Source organism: Dacryopinax primogenitus (assembly GCF_000292625.1).
Source record: "Dacryopinax primogenitus strain DJM-731 SS1 chromosome Unknown DACRYscaffold_7, whole genome shotgun sequence".
NCBI lineage: Eukaryota > Fungi > Basidiomycota > Dacrymycetes > Dacrymycetales > Dacrymycetaceae > Dacryopinax > Dacryopinax primogenitus.
The window spans coordinates 674,588-690,265 of NW_024467204.1; the positions used below are offsets into that span (position 1 = coordinate 674,588).

The window sequence follows — 15,678 nt, forward strand, 5'->3', positions numbered from 1 at the left end:
ATGTCATAAAGGCTTAGTCATGTCTCTTGACCAAGCAATGAGCTGGTGCCCTGACAGGGAAGCAATCATGCTGGTGAAGCTGTGCTAATCTTTCCAAGCAATCTAGTTCCTACTAATCCTTCTCAGTTATTTAGCATGTTTCGGCAAGAAGATGTTGCCTCCATTGAATGTGATATCGACACCATGCTAGCCAAGCTGGATGCTGTGCTCACCTGTAGCATGAATAATATACCTCATCTCTATCCTCAGGTTATACAAGGTGTTCTCCCAAGAGGCAGGGGTCAACCTCATCTCACCATTCAGCTCAATTATCTGCATCAGGTTGCGCAAGTTGTGTCGGATGCTGTGATTGGACACTCAATCACATGTTCAGTGAGAACAGTGTGCTGCTGACTTGTACAAGCAAATCTTCGAGTCCCAGGACTCCCAATCCCTTCACTTGTACAAGATACTGGTGGCTCTTCCAATGTGCAATGGCATGGATGCCCCAAATGAGACTCACAGTTGACTCAAGATGCCCTTGACAATCTTGTTTGACTGTGACGTGCCCAGTTTCCAGATAACGGCACATGACTTCTAGATGGCCACTTAGTATCTCTTGGGTACTGGGTTCCCCTGAGGGACCTGTATGGATCTCTTCAACACATTGATCCTGTCCGAAGAAGCTTTGACCAATGGCACATCCCAAGACAACAGTATGGAGTTCCTGGCCCAAACTCTCTTTGGCACCACAACAGCCAACATGGGCTTGTCTGCTGGGGACTCTTCATACATTCTTTCATTGATGGCTATTCACGTGCATTATGGCCATTTGCATTAGTGCAAATAACCATGCTGATATGGTTTTGTCTGTATTTCTTGATGGTGTTTGTGACTTTGGAATGCTGTCAAGAGTTAGAGGTGATCATGGAGGGGAGAACATCAGAGTCACTGAGTGGATGGTCACAAACCATGGCCCTGATCGAGGGTCATACATCTGGGGGTGCTCAGTCCACAATACTAGCACCTTTGGGTGGACATAACCAACTCTTTCGGACACAAGTGGAAAGAGTTCTTCTTCACACTTGAAGAACAACACCATCTGAATCAGTCAAACCTCAACCATATCTGGCTTCTGCAGTATATATTCCTCCAAGACCTGAACAACAATGCCATTGGGTTTCAGAATGAGTGGAATTTTCATACTGTGTCTCTTGCAGATGGTGATCGAAGACCTGTTGACATGTTTCTAACCAGATGCATTCAACACAGGGCTAGAGGCATCCCTATCAAACCAGCCAATGATCCACCATATCTTGCAAATCTGCAAGCATATGGTTCAGAGTCTGAGGATGCAGCAACCCTACAAAATACTGCCCCCAACCAAGGCCCATATGCTGCAGCAAGCCCCAAGCTGCTGAACAGCCCCAGCATCTCCCAAATGGCTTCGCTCCTCATCAGACACATTTGGATCAAGTTCCACCACAACTCTCTCTTGTCACTGCCCCCAAGATCAATTCCCCACTGAACAAGGATCAAATACAAGTCCTCAATCGAGGTCTTGCCCCTTTCTATGTGTGTGCAGATCGGCACACTCTGACAGAGAGGTGGCAAAGAGCATTGCAGATCTGTGCAACATTCACATTAGGGACATCCAGTCTAAGGCAAGGCACAATTAGAGCAGGCTAGCATGTCATAGAGGTTAAGGGCCATAATACATACATGCCTATGTCATATTTCCATCAATGGTGCGCAGCATTTGCAACCAGCAAATTGGGGATGCAGGTTAGCCCACCATACTTTGACTCAGTCCAACAGACTGAGTCAGCAACAAAGCCACAGCATGGTCATTGTATGCTGGTTGCACTTCTTCCCCCATTCACTCACCCTCAACAGCCTTGTTCCTCCATTCCACTTCCTATGCTTGCTATTCCTAATCGATGCTATCCTACCAGGCAGGCAATGCACAAAGGTGCACATTGTTTGCAGCAGCAGCTGCAAGTCCTGCCACAACCCGCATCTCCACTCCAGGCCCAAGATCTCGCACCAGTACCTCAAGATCTACACCCTACCATTGTCGAAGAGCCAATCGAAACCCAGAGTCTCAAGTCAGTTGACACCAAGATGGAGGATCAGGTTGGAGATAGTACTGATCCACTCCTCATTCAAGAGGAGAGGGCAGGAGACAAAGAGAGAGGTCAAGCGGCAGGATCAGAGGACCACCATAGCCCAGTATCTGTGCAGGGCTATAGCACCATCAACAGGTGCATGTGATTTGCATGCTTTATATGCCTGACCATTGCTGATGTTTTCATTAGTTTGCTTGGGAGCTTGGCCGGCACCCACAATCTGCATATCCTGAGTGCTAACTCACCTGGCTCAACCTCCAGCATGCACAACGAAGATGAACAGCTTATGGACACCACAGAACATCACTCTGGTGCAGGATCAGTGACTTTACACAGTCAACCAGGAGGACAGCCTCTTATTGGTACAATGCACATGTCCACCCCTCCCCCTGCTCACCCCAATGGCTTGTCTCCTGATAGCCACAGTCCCATGGCTGATCCTACATCCAGCAGTGTCCTAGTTGGGCCCCCACCCCTGCAGGCCACTACCAATTGCAACAGGCTGAAAAGTGCATATATACGCCATGACACCCACAACATATATGCTGATCCATCCAACAGAGCAAAGGATTGCCACCATTGTCATGCTGTTCAGTGGCACCCAGCCAGTGGGCAAGCTCTGGGGAAGAGGCAAAATCAAGATCAAACAAACCGATGAAGCTAGTGCAACAGGTCTCATCCATACAATCTTTGGCCAGACGGCTGGTGCGCCCAGCCATGGCCTCTCTCAATTCCAGGGTGAGAAATACTGGGACTACTCAGTCTCCACCTCAGTCATCCCATCATTCTACCAATATGGCCAGGACACTTATGGGAGACAAGAAGGACACCAGTACATCAGCATCCTGGGCCCAATCATCTCTTGCACAACTCGCAACGATTTGCCTATCATCATGCACCCAATGAGACAGGATACCCCGCAGACTTCCTTGTTCAAGAGCCACCTTCCTCCCAAAACTAGACAACAGTGGGTCAATGGTGATACTTATGTTATCTACTTATTGTCTCTCTCGACGTTCCTTCCTGAACTGCCCAATGTAATGCCCTCTACGCCTCTTCAGAGTCCATCACCTGACCCCCCTGCCATCAAACCCATGGTTACCCCCCTTGTCATTTCTGCTTTGTTGCCAGCAGCTGCCCTTGCCATCATGCCTGCTTTCCTGTCAGGTCAACCCCCTGTTCTTCAGGCACCAGTCGTGGGAGAGTCCACAGTGCAGCCTACTGCATTTGACAACAATGACAATGCCACCTATTGCAATTTTATGCTAGCAGTCGCCCACCTAGACAAACAAGAACAGCAGCCTGATGGGGATGAAGGTGACAATCATGTGGATGACTCGGGGCCTGTACAGCATCAAAGGAGGCCAATTGGCATGCACACCCATGTGGCTGAGCTCAATCCACATTTTGGCCACATTGCAAGTTACCTCAATGAGCATCACTCTGAGATACACAACTTGCTCTCTGGAACCACCCCAGCAGATGATCCTGTTGGGCACACTCAGTCTCTGTACTGGTTCATTTGTTGGATGGAGCTGTTCATGGAGCTTGCAATGGCTCTGTCAATGCCTTGGATCCTGGAGAGCAACATGTTTATTGTACCCCATGCCATAGGATGGGATGGCCATATCTCATCCGATGATCTTGTCAGCTGGTTTTCAATTCACAGTTGTGGTGGCTTAGCATCTTGCCCATCAATCAACAATAACCAAGTGAGACAAGGTAAATTCCAGAGGGTGTGGGATTGTAAGTGAGAATGGTACCTCAATCAGCGTGGGCATTGGGATGAAGGAGACAACATCAATGATATAGTACAGAAGCGGCTGGTATGTGTGGGCATGCTGGGGTTCTCATTTGCATGTAGCCCTGCAGAGAGGAGGATTATCACAGAGGGGACTCCAGCAGGACTAATCAAGCACACAGCCTGCTTGTCCAGGCCAAAGACAATTGAGACTGAAATGGCTGTTCTTTTTCCAGATGTACATGTAAGCAGAGCCTTGTAAGTTAACTACTGCCTTGGGCCACCAAGACTGTATCATTGCCATCCATTTCTCCACAACAATACCATTATGTGTATACATCTCCAAGCCTCTAGAACTGCATAACATTGCCATTCAATTTTGGGAAGGGATGATTGGGCCCAGAAGGCACTGTGTTCATCAAGTGACTGGTGTGGAACATGGGGATGGGATTGTGCATCATCATTACTATAGTATGGGACAAGGTTTGAGAAGAATTAAGAGTATTGTATACAGGGGGAAGGGAAAGGGCAATTGTTGGTTATAGAGAGGTGAATCCAGCACAATTAGCCAGCATCAAGCTCATTATGATATGGTCAAACTCCTGTCCATTGTCAGGGGCTATGGCTGCAGCAGGGAGACTCTCACCATAGGCAAGGATAAGGATGCAAAAGCATACTCTAGCTGCAACAAGTGTCTCCATGCTTTGAACCTTGTGTCCACCAGGGAGATTGACTAGGTATGGGTAGACTTCAATCTATGAGATCATCAGCAATGAAGTTGACATGTATGGCAAAGCTTACTCTGAAGGATTCTGAGGCAGGCAGCAGCTGCTGCCCTAGTACCATGACATTGAGGAGAAGGTGGTGAACCTGAGGGAGGTTGATGGCAGTTGGCAGGAAGCTGGGCAACCTACCTTCCCTCAGCATATTCAGCTGCTCACTGAGCACATGCAATGCTGGGGAGTTGGTGATAATCAGCAGCCCTGGTGTTTTGATGTAGCAGGACATTGCAAACTTGATATTGGTCCAGTCCTGTGGATTCATGGCAATGCCCTCATCGAATGGCTTATATGACATGCAATCCCACATGTGTGCATCTGCGTTGATGCTATTGTTGTGATAGAGGAGAGAGATGAAGGTTTGGAAGTCTTTGAAAGTGTTTCAAATGATATACTGTAGAAGATCAGTATATGTCTGACCAGATTGGCACAAACATATGGTTCTCAGATGGAGGAAGAAGTGCAAACCAAGACTCAGAGCATGCACTTGAGTTATATCCTTGGAGAAGGTGGGATGCCCAAACAGAAGAAAGTTGCAGGGCTTTCTTTCCAAACAGCTATGCTCCTCCTGCATCATCTTCCAGTGTGTGAGATCCTTGGGGAGGACCTACACTTTTTGGTCAACTAGGGACTGTGGGACTGAGTGAACAGGTGCTTACCACATCACAAGCCTTGAGATACAGTTGCATCTGAAGCATAGAGTGCCTGGGTCACCTGTGACAGGCTGCCTGGGCAAGAGTCTGGTCTGAGACATGAGTGCATGCCAGCCACTTCCACAAGAGTAGAAGACTGGCTGTTTTCAGCACAAACCTGCGGACAAACAAGAGGTCTTCACATCATTCCATTGCCAAATTGTAGTTTTCATCCCAGCACACATATAAGAGGAAGGGTGACATATTCCATGGCAGGGACTTGCCATGGAGCAACCATAGGATTGACAGGGTGCCTATGGAGCGCCAAAAGAGTTTTTCAGTATAATGATAGGTTGTCTCATCATTGATGTTGAGAACTAGAAACCTGTCGGGATTCCAGCTGTATGCATACAACTTGTGGGATAGGAAGTGATTAAGTGTCATAAAGACAACAGCTTGCATAGGGCTGTCTCCCACAGTGAGAGGATCACCCTGAATGTCAGGAGCAGGTGAGGAACTCAACCTATTGATGCATGTTTAATGATGCCAGGACAAGGGGGAAATGATACTTACACTTTCACTCAGAGGTGGATTGGCATGAGCCTGAGAAGGTAGGCACAAAGGTTTGCACTGGTGTCATTCAAACCCAGAGGCATTGAAGACTTTGTGGATGGAAAGGATGCACCAATGAGCTGCCAGAGATAGGAACACATACCCTTGGCAAGGGATTCGAATGCTGGATCCAGGTATGCTTTGGGGTGCAAGGGGTGTGTCTTGCTGATGATCAGAGGGGCTGGGATCTGAGGGAGATCCGAAATCTGTTTCTGTGCCCAGATGGTCCATACAGCAGCAACCTCTGTGTATGTCATGGTCCACCATTCTGGCAATTCCCACACTGTAGCATGTATCAGTATGAGGACTTGCTAGAGAGACAGACAACAATGTACCAGGCAAATCTTCATACCCATCATCCCATTCCAGTTCTTTGTCATCGTCATCTTGATCATCATCAGTTTCAGAATTGGGATTGACAGTGAAGCAGCCATAAGGAAGCTCAGTGTCAGAGTCCCCAGTCAGGTCTATGGGGGAAGACACACATGGTCAAACATGCTGCCTGCTCTCATCCTCAAATGGTGGGGAGGGAGGGGTTCAGCCAGTGCCTTGAGATGAGGATGGTGTGCAGTTGAAGGATGAGGGAACTAGTGGGGTCTGATCCAAAGGCAAAACTTCCCGAGAGGTGACCATGAGGACAGCCTGGTCATGCTCCATGCTGGTATGGCCAAAACCAGCATTGGCATTCATGGCTGGCTGAATGCGATGGGGAGACCCTTCTTCAATGATTTGGGAGATGGATCTTCAGAGCATGACAGTGACACCCTCGATGTTCAGCCCTTCTACGCAATTGATGGCCAAAGGGGGACTTGAAGTGCCAAGCTGTTGGGATGGAGGGCCTGAGCTGCTATCAGGATGAGGGTTGGACAGCAGCGAAGGCGAGCATTGCTGAACAGCTGGAGCAGAGGCAAGGCAGGCAGGGGAGCCTAGACAGGTATTGTCCAGATGGGGCTGGTCTGGGAACCCATGCAATAGGTGGTATAAAGCAATATGAATGAAACAGTAATGTCGGCCAGGTGCTTGTTTGAGCTCAGGTGGAAGGTAGCTGGGGATTCCTCCAAATTGTGGAACTACATAGATGTTGGTAAGTTGTAAGTGAATGGTAGAATGAAGGAATGGACCAATGGGCATGATGTATGCCTTTGGCATGTTGTGAGTAGGTGGAAGTCTTGACAGATGGTAAACTTTCTTTAACTCCTCAAGGATTGGCCTGTTTGTCTTGAGGTGGATGACATGATAATCCCCAGGAGGATCACTGTGCTGGGGGGATGGTCATACAAAGTTGAAAAGCACGGGTTGGATCTGGTGAGGGTCCACTTCTTCCAGATTGCTACTGATAGCTGGACAGGTAGGAAATGCGAGGCAATGATCAAAGAGATGAGCAACAATCTTCACCTCCAGCTCAGCAAAGTGTTGAGCTGATGGATTGACTTTGTGCAGGAGGCCTAATGGTCAGAACTGGGAAACCAATGCACTGAGACCTTGCAAATTCAGCCCAGCGTAGGGTTGTTGGCTGGATGTGTTGACTAGAGGAAAGATTCTGTCTATGCTGGCAAGCTAGGTGGAGATGAGGATATACACACATGATTGTTGAGTTATGTACCAGACAGGGCAATATTGCAATGAATAGTACGGCTGCTTGGGCTCCACAACTGGCTGCTTGTCTGGGCATTGGCTGAATGCTGACCTGCTGTGCACCTGGCTGAAGGGAGGCCGGAGGGGACACATGGGAAAAACCACATGCTGGCTGACTGGTACTTGCAGCTCTGCCTTGTTGGGAGCTCCAACCACAATTAGATGATCCCCAAGGTGGACAATGGGAAGAGCAAGAGCTGGTGGCCAGAGGATGATGAGCTGACACATTGAGTCAATCGAGATTGACATTGTCTCCATCTGTGGTTGCTCATTGAAGATGGAAGGAAGTATGCAGGACAGCAACTCCAGGTGTGCTAGCCATCAGTTGAGTAGGTGCAAAAGCAGGCCTCTGAGGAGAAGGTCAAGAGGATAGATTCACCACCAGCACATGATGGTAGACCTGTGCCAGAGGGCCTATATCAATGGCATCAGAAGTGGTTGTTGTTCATTGTAAGAGGATGGTCCATCTCATCAGGGCAGGGGAGGTGCTGTGAATATGACATTGCACAAACACCTCCTCCAGGTAGTTCATTTGAGCAAAGCATAGTATGCATCCAGGTTTGAGCCGCCTGTGAGGTGATTTAGAGGATGGCAGTAGTGTTGGTTGCTCACTTACCAAAAAGAACAAGGTGCATTCCATGCTGTGTGGGGTGCGTGGAGCTGAAGAGGCACTGGTCAATTGTGTTTGTTCAGAGAACAATTGCAGAAGCATCATGTCGAGGGCCAAAGGATAGTTGGCTCTGGTAGCTCCTTTGGTTTATGAGATAAGTGGATAAGGGCAGAGGAGGGCATGACTCACTTGGCTGAGAAAATGCATGCAATCATCACAATGGGGACAAGACAGCAGAGGAGTGCTTGCCATGGCCAGAGTGCTGTGTGAAAGGAATCAGGGCAAAGCACTTGTGGCAGGTGATGGAGAAGCCCTTAGTGCTGAAGGTGGGGATGGAATGAGTGGGCTGCATCCCTGTAGTGCACATAGTGACCAGGGACAGGCTGGGACTGAGGTCTGTTGTAGAAGGTGGGGATGGAATGATTGGTGCACACAGGGACCACCCCCACAAAGTCCTTGGGTTGAGAGATGGGGATGGGATGATCAGGCCTAGCAGGCTCACCATTCAAGAAGGTTGGGGGCTGGAAGGAGAGGTGGGTATAGGTGGCACCTATGTGGATCAGTAATGCCTTAGCAGGATTGGGATTGTGCACACCAATGAGGAATTGGATCTGAGAGTGTCTCTCTATAAAGTAAGTGGTCATGTTGCCTGAGGGTTATTGTGGAAGGAGGAGGGGAGAGGACAACACTGTACAAAGGCAAGAAGGTGAAGAGAGAGGGCAGGAGGCTCAGGTTTTTTTTCCACACCACTGCATCTGATGATATTGAGCTCCTGTTTATGATTCCATTGAGTAAACAGAAGCATGGTTGTTGCCATGATCAAGGCTTAATGACATGGGTTTTGCAAGATCTGTGGATTGCAGGACTGTGGACAGTGCCAGCAACAGCAGATAATCAAGTTGATTGATGATGCCCTGGGCCAGGCCCAAAGTGTGGGAGGAGGACTGCTGACACCAGAGATTGCCCATAATAAATAGAGTGACCAGATTTTGTGAGATATATGGTGTTTCCTATTCTCATGAGATGAAAGGATACAATATGAGAGGCTAAGGTAAGGGAATGTTTATCAAATGTTTCCAAGTGATGGCCAAGTGATTTATGAATGATCTGTGAATGAGGATCATTCATCAGTAGGTGTGAATGAATGGGGCATGCTGGAGGAAGGAGTGATTATTGAATGATTATCGAGTGATTTTGGGACTGTGAATGACTTGCAAGTGATTATCATGATCGGAGTGATTGTCAAGTGATTGGGGAATGACCGGAGTGATTCTCAAGTGACAAATGATTGTCAAATGATTGTTGAATGATTTGCGGATGAATGTCAAATGATTCCGCTACTGGTCGGATTTTTGTCCCATATGTCACGTCATATAGCGCGTATCATACACGCTGCAAGGCTGTGGTCCCTATCCCCTGTCGGTACTGCCTTCCTACCGTCCACCCCTTGCAGCCATCAGTTGCATGGATGATGAATCAACAAACCCACAAGAGGCCGAGCTGTTTGTACTACGCTCCATGTATGGAGATGACCTTGATGAGAGCTACACGGCATCCGTTTGGAAAGCAAAGGCCAAGAAGCAACCAACGGACCTGAGGGAGTTCCTAATCAAGGTCCATCCGCATGGACCAGAAAAGGTGTCATGCGGACTATATGTCAAGTATGTACAAATGAATGGTGTGGAGGGGGGATCTAATAGGTCTTTCCAGACTTCCGAAAGGATACCCCAAAGTGCCTCCAATGCTGGACATCAAGAACTCAGTAGGGTTGACCCCGGTCCTCGTCAAGTCGATCCTTACAGACCTTCGTGCACAAGCGAACAAGATGTTAGGGGGTTTTATGATTGCAGAGCTAGTTGCATCTTGCGAAGAGAAAATCAATGCAAGGAATGAGAAGGTCGTGACCAACATAAACCAATCGCTTGCCGCGGAGATGAAGGAGAGAGCTGTCGAGGATGAACAAGTGCGTCCGCTAGGCCTTTGATTGTGGCTGATAAGCTTATGGCTCTATCCAGAAACGGAAAAGAGAAGAGAAGGAGGCCGTTGAACGCAAACAACGGGCGGATGCAGATAGGAAAGCTGCTTTGGCGGTGCAGATCGACGAAGAGGATCGGAAGACGAGAGAAAGGGTGGAAAAGCAGCGTTTGGCTGAGCGTCAGCAGGTGGCGCAAGTTGCAGGGCTTAGGGAGCTGGTTGGGGAAGTTGGTGGCCGCAAGGAGCTCTTTGAGCGCGGTGTGGTCATCAACGGCATCAGGGTGGACGTCTTCCACATCAGCGACCCCAAACCGGACAGGTTAGGTGTCAGATGGGCAGCTGAACCTGCAGCTATCGAGCCTGCCAAGCTTCCTCTGCTGGAGTGCTTCATCGTTACCTTCAAGTCTTCGTTCTATAATACCACCGCTGGTCTTCGAAAACTTCGGGATCTTGAAGAGGACATTAAGCGCCTGCTACATGTCTCGCACCTCGGCCTGATCCAGTTGTTTGGAGTCAAACTATCCGAAAGACAGGCTGGGCCCACTCGACACTGGTCTCTCTCTCTCATCCGTGAGCGGACTGATGGAGTCTCCCTTGATCAGGTCCTGCACTACTGCCCTGCTCTCGGCATCGACACATCTATCAATTACTTGTGTCAGCTGGTGTCTGCACTGTCATGTCTTCACTCCCACAGGATAATACATCAGGGTTAGCCCTTCTTCTCTGCTAGTGTTTTCCGCAGCCGTTACTGAAGCCTGCGGTGGAAGATTTAAGGGCAGATATGGTACTACTCACCAAATCGTCCACCGATTCGGAATCAACCGTTGTCAAAGTCCAAGGGGCTCTTTACTACAGGCGTCTGCTTGACCTACATAAGTCGAATCCAATACATGACGCCTTGGATACCGCTCGAAGACCACCCGCGTGGTATGTTGTCCGAGAGTTACAGCCGGAGCCGGTATTGAATCATTTTTTTCGTAGGCCACCTCCCGAGTCAATTGACAAACCTCTTAATTACACATTCGCTCGTGACTTGTGGAATATTGGTGTCATTTGGACAGAAATGTTGTGGGGTTTGGCCGTTATCAAGCAATACCCTAACCTCGACGCAGTGTTCTTAGCAGGTAGGTCAGATTGTTCTGTAATCTGATCATTTTTGTTGAATCCTCCCCAGGAACTGCGAAAGGCCTGCCAGCCGACCTAGCAGAACTTCTGAGACTGCTTCTGCATCCGAACCCTTCCCAACGCCCGAAATGTCAAGCACTCTTGGAAAAAATGGAGAAACGCAAGCTCGTACCACCATCACCTTTGATTCCACTCAAGATGGAAATCGTAACCCCAATCATTGAGCAATCTCGAACCGCAACATCTCCCGACAAATCCTACTTCCTTTCATCCCTAGGGCCGAACTGGCGCACGGCAAATGTGCGACCCACCCACTCTCGTTTTACTGATGACTTTGAACATCTCGAACATCTCGTGAGTTGTATCTCGTTTTTGCGCCAAACCCCTTTTCACGTCGGGAGTAGGGTCGTGGAGGATTTGGGTCTGTTGACAAAGTACGAATGAGGTTGGATCATATGATTTACGCTGTAAAGTTCTAGCTTCTTGAGCAACTTTGACGCTGTTTGACCTATTGGATTGCAGATCAAGCGAATCAAACTGCGCTCATCAGACAGCGAAAGTCGCATATTGAGAGAGGTCAATGCCCTTTCACAACTCAATCATCGTCATATTGTTCGATATATTACATGCTGGCTAGAAGACTTGCCCCTCGAGAAGGCCGACCAAGATGCGCATTCGGATAGCTCACAAAGCAGCGACAAGCCCATGCGGCAAAGAAGAATGTCCGTGCTCCCGGACGATGAAGATTTGCTTCGTGTTGATGACAGTGATTTCGACTCAGATCATGATCTCACGAAGACTCAATCGTTTCCGAGTGTTGTTTTCGCAAAGGACGCGGACGATGAAGAGGACGGCGATTCTGTCTCAGACGGGTCTTCAGACTCGGAGACTTCCATCGAAAATAGCCGCAAACTCAGCCGATCCGCTGCAGTGGTACCAAAATCCCCCAAGCCCAGCGTACAGCGCATATTATACATTCAGATGGTCAGAGTCACAGTGTGCTTCATTCTGAGCTGGTCTGATCTATGTATCGGCAGGAATTCGTTGAGCAACAAACGCTGAAGGAGGTAAAGCTTCGAGCGCGGTCCCATAGGATTGGGTTTGACTGGACCCTGTGTAGGCAATTGCAGCTGGCCTCGATGAGGAACGGTATTGGAAACTGTTTCGCCAAGTTCTCGACGCAATGGCCCACATGTTTTCTATGGGTATAGTACGTTAAATTCGATCAGCACTGACTTGATCTAGAATCCTGAGTTTTTAGGTGCACCGAGATATCAAATTAACGAACATCCTCATTGGTATGACCAGTATCTATATATTGTTCCACTTCTGAGTATTTCTAGACAAACATGGTGATGCGAAGCTGGGAGACTTCGGTCTCGCACAGGCAACATCCACTGGGGCAGTGATCGACCAATCAAGTGGGGTTCGGAGAATAGAGGCGTCTGCCTCGCAAACTTCATCAGGAGTGGGCACCTAGTAGGCCGTCTCGCTGATTATTGTTGTGTTTTCTGACCTGAAGACAGCCTGTACGTTGCTCCAGAGATCAGCAACCCTCGATCGGGACCGAGAGACCTTGCGAAAGCGGATATGTTCTCTCTGGGGGCGAGTAATACAGAGCCTTCTAGATGCAACGACTGACGCGTTCTGTAGGTCGTATTCTTCGAAATGGTTCAAGGAGCGTTCAATACTGAACAAGAGCGTTATGCCGTCATTCAGGCACTGCGGGAGTACTTGGCATTCCCAAATACGTGGAGTAGCAAACCGAACCAGAGGAAGATCGTTGAATGGCTACTTAATGTAGGTACTGCTTGCACTGGTCATTTTCCAATCTCTGACATACTCAGCACGATCCTGCGAAACGTCCTATGCCAAACGAACTTCTGAGTAGCGGTCTCCTCCCCGAAAGGCTGGAGAACAGACGTCTCGAGGACGCATTACGACTGCTAGGTACGATGATGATCTAGTCTGTCTACGGCTATTCTGAGCCGTGCACACAGTTGACAAGAGCGGACCTCACCATCAATCCCTCCTCACGAAGCTGTTTTCGCAACCCCAAGATCAAATTAGACCCTTCGTCTATGATCGTGCCGAGCAACCCAGCTACACCTTCCTCCAGACCGTGGTAGAAGATTATGTGAAAGGCATCTTTCGACGTCATGGGGCCATCAACATGGAACCGCCACTCTTGCTCCCGGTGGGTCCGAATGATCTGGACGAGCGGACAGCAGCGATATATCTGGATCGTCAAGGGAATCTCGTCGCACTACCTTCAAATGGATTTTTGCCTTTCGCAAGGCTGGTCGTTCGACGCAATGTCACTCGGATTAAGCGCTACGCTCTGGGACAGAGCTTTGAGCAGGGTCTTGCTGGTGGGCAGCCACGGATCGTCAGTCACGCCATGTTCGACATTGTAACGATGGAATTTAACCTGGTACGGTCACCAAGCATAAAATGTTCTCTGATACTCATGGCATGCATCAGGCTGCAGAAGCGGAAGCCATTGCGGTGGTGGACAGCATCATCAGAGGAATGCCGGCACTCAATGAAGAGAGCTGGGAAGTCCATATCAGTCATGGTGCTCTTCTGGGGGCATTGTTTGAGCATGTTCCTCAAGACCAGCACACCATGATACAAACGGTTCTCAAAGACTGTGGAAGCCCTGGCTTTCACTTCGATCGCACTGAACTTCTGGATGCAGGCCTATCCCGTACTCTCGTGGACGATCTAGAAATTATAGTACGATTCGAAGGGGATTTGGAGAATGCTTCTCGACAACTACCCAGACGTATATCGCGGATCCTAGAAATGCCGTCTCGCAGGTCAAGGGAGAGTCCTCTCAATGAACTAAGGGAAGTCTTGCGCTTCAGCTCACTTCTCGGCGTTCAGAGCAAGCTTGTGTTCTCTCCGGCTCTGTCAACTTATCGTCACTACTTTCGAGATGGCGTTGTCTTTGAATTTGCCGCTCGTGGCAAACGTAAGACGATTCTAGCTACCGGTGGAAGGTGCGTATCGAAGCATGTCGTCTGGCAGGTGACCTTATCACCTTTCTAGATATGATACGCTTGTTCGTAAAGTGGCACCTCCTACAGAACGCGGGCCTCCTCTTGTTGTCGGCGTTCAGATCGCGACGGAGAGAATCATGCAAGGTTTATTGCGGTACCAAACATCAACAGTGAAACAGTTGACAACAAATAAGAACGACGAGGAGCGGTCATTTGGGCTGTGGGCACCCAGGGTCAGTGTACTTTCTCTAGTGTAAACTTTGCCTCAGACCCCTGACATGCCCATTTGGACAGCGTGCCGACGTATACGTGTGTTCGTTCCAGGCTGGCAAACTTTCAGAGAGAATCGAAATCGTCAATTCATTGTGGAGTAATGGTATGTTCTTCATCTACAATTAAATGGGACTTGTGTCTGATAACAGTTGGAGGCATTTCGGCCGATGTTATGTACGAAAGTGCTGTCGAAGACACGCTAGAAAATATCATGGCCACATGCCTCAAAGAAGGAATTCTGTATGAGGTAATTTATTACGTTGTTGCCTCGCTCACAGTTTTTCTAGTTATCTGGTACTAACTCGATCGCAAACAAGTGGGCAAGTCCTCAGAGTGAAGAGTGTTCTCAGGAAGACGGAAGCTCAAGGTAACGCGTGATGGATGTTTGAAACAAGCCTATTGATCTGTAATAGTACCCCGCGCCGAACTCGTCAACTACTTATCGCACCAGCTTGCAGAACAGCAGCGTATCGATTTGTCCACGGCCACCGCAAAAGCGGTAGTCAGTTCATCTAGCGCTGCTAAGCTCCCAGTGGAACGACGAGAAGGCAAGAAAACAGCAATGGACCTGCAGATGGTAGTCCCAGAAGATGAGAAGCAACATCAGAAATTCGAGAAGAACCAGAGCAAGAGCGACAAGGGTGGTCAATCGAAGAAACGAAGAGCGAAGGAAATCTACCGGGACAAGGGTAGGTCATGTGTGCTTGTTACCCCACTCTGATTATTGACCTTCTACAGCCGAGAAGCTCTACGGCGAAATTCAACGTGCTGAGCAAGCCGGTGTCCCCGTAGTTGCTATAGCTGTGCCGTCAACAATTTTTGCTAGGCTCATTGCGGACACAAGCTGGGTAACAGATGACGATGCCTGGCGCGCAATTCTACCTGTGTTTGACAGTGCGACCTACGCAAATCAGATTCGGGATGCAATCTCGGCCAAGCGAGTGGATGGTCACCGATTCATATGGTTGCTGAGCGTTCGTGAGGAACCAAAGAGAGTGTTTATGCTGCATTTTCCCGCATGATGGAGGGTATACCCCGGTTATTTAAGCCCATTGTATCTACAAGCATCGACTTTTATTTGGATATTTAATGTATCACATTGGACCGCAAGCCTAAACAGTGGCACATTCACCAGCGTATTCACTCATTCGAAATAACTGGAGGTTGTACAATAAACGCATGCG

General features: G+C 48.7%; 3 protein-coding genes across 3 annotated transcripts; 2 read left to right on the forward strand and 1 right to left on the reverse strand.

Annotated features, from left to right (window-relative positions):
- Nucleotides 1–1,701: 1,701 nt before the first annotated feature.
- On the forward strand, nucleotides 1,702–4,059 carry DACRYDRAFT_15362 (uncharacterized protein; the record flags this gene model as incomplete). Its single annotated transcript, XM_040771100.1, has 6 exons — nucleotides 1,702–1,764; nucleotides 1,939–2,243; nucleotides 2,298–2,617; nucleotides 2,670–3,854; nucleotides 3,921–3,934; nucleotides 3,973–4,059. The coding sequence occupies 6 exons, from the start codon at nucleotides 1,702–1,704 to the stop codon at nucleotides 4,057–4,059; spliced, it is 1,974 nt and encodes a 657-aa protein (XP_040629633.1).
- A 329-nt stretch (nucleotides 4,060–4,388) lies between these two features.
- Nucleotides 4,389–4,857, reverse strand: DACRYDRAFT_106800 (uncharacterized protein; the record flags this gene model as incomplete). Its single annotated transcript, XM_040768339.1, has 2 exons — nucleotides 4,389–4,604; nucleotides 4,651–4,857. 2 exons carry the CDS (start codon nucleotides 4,855–4,857, stop codon nucleotides 4,389–4,391), a joined length of 423 nt encoding a protein of 140 aa, XP_040629634.1.
- A 4,709-nt stretch (nucleotides 4,858–9,566) lies between these two features.
- On the forward strand, nucleotides 9,567–15,592 carry DACRYDRAFT_21721 (kinase-like protein). The gene is made up of 23 exons (XM_040772521.1): nucleotides 9,567–9,778; nucleotides 9,828–10,080; nucleotides 10,133–10,799; nucleotides 10,859–11,018; nucleotides 11,073–11,215; nucleotides 11,266–11,570; nucleotides 11,621–11,683; nucleotides 11,739–12,200; nucleotides 12,254–12,283; nucleotides 12,337–12,426; nucleotides 12,478–12,514; nucleotides 12,560–12,695; nucleotides 12,743–12,821; nucleotides 12,870–13,016; nucleotides 13,064–13,166; nucleotides 13,217–13,650; nucleotides 13,701–14,221; nucleotides 14,271–14,454; nucleotides 14,516–14,597; nucleotides 14,650–14,734; nucleotides 14,782–14,861; nucleotides 14,908–15,183; nucleotides 15,233–15,592. Exons 1-23 carry the CDS (start codon nucleotides 9,582–9,584, stop codon nucleotides 15,514–15,516), a joined length of 4,818 nt encoding a protein of 1,605 aa, XP_040629635.1. The 5' UTR covers nucleotides 9,567–9,581; the 3' UTR covers nucleotides 15,517–15,592.
- Nucleotides 15,593–15,678: the final 86 nt, after the last annotated feature.

What these genes read in the sequence shown, in the direction of transcription:
- DACRYDRAFT_21721 (XM_040772521.1), top strand. Translation starts at nt 9,582, where the DNA reads ATGGATGATGAATCAACAAACCCACAAGAGGCCGAGCTGTTTGTACTA. An exon ending in TTGAACATCTCGAACATCTC is followed by an intron (nt 11,571 to 11,620) that starts GTGAGTTGTATC and finishes CGTCGGGAGTAG; the next exon opens with GGTCGTGGAGGATTTGGGTC. An exon ending in CAATTCATTGTGGAGTAATG is followed by an intron (nt 14,598 to 14,649) that starts GTATGTTCTTCA and finishes TAACAGTTGGAG; the next exon opens with GCATTTCGGCCGATGTTATG.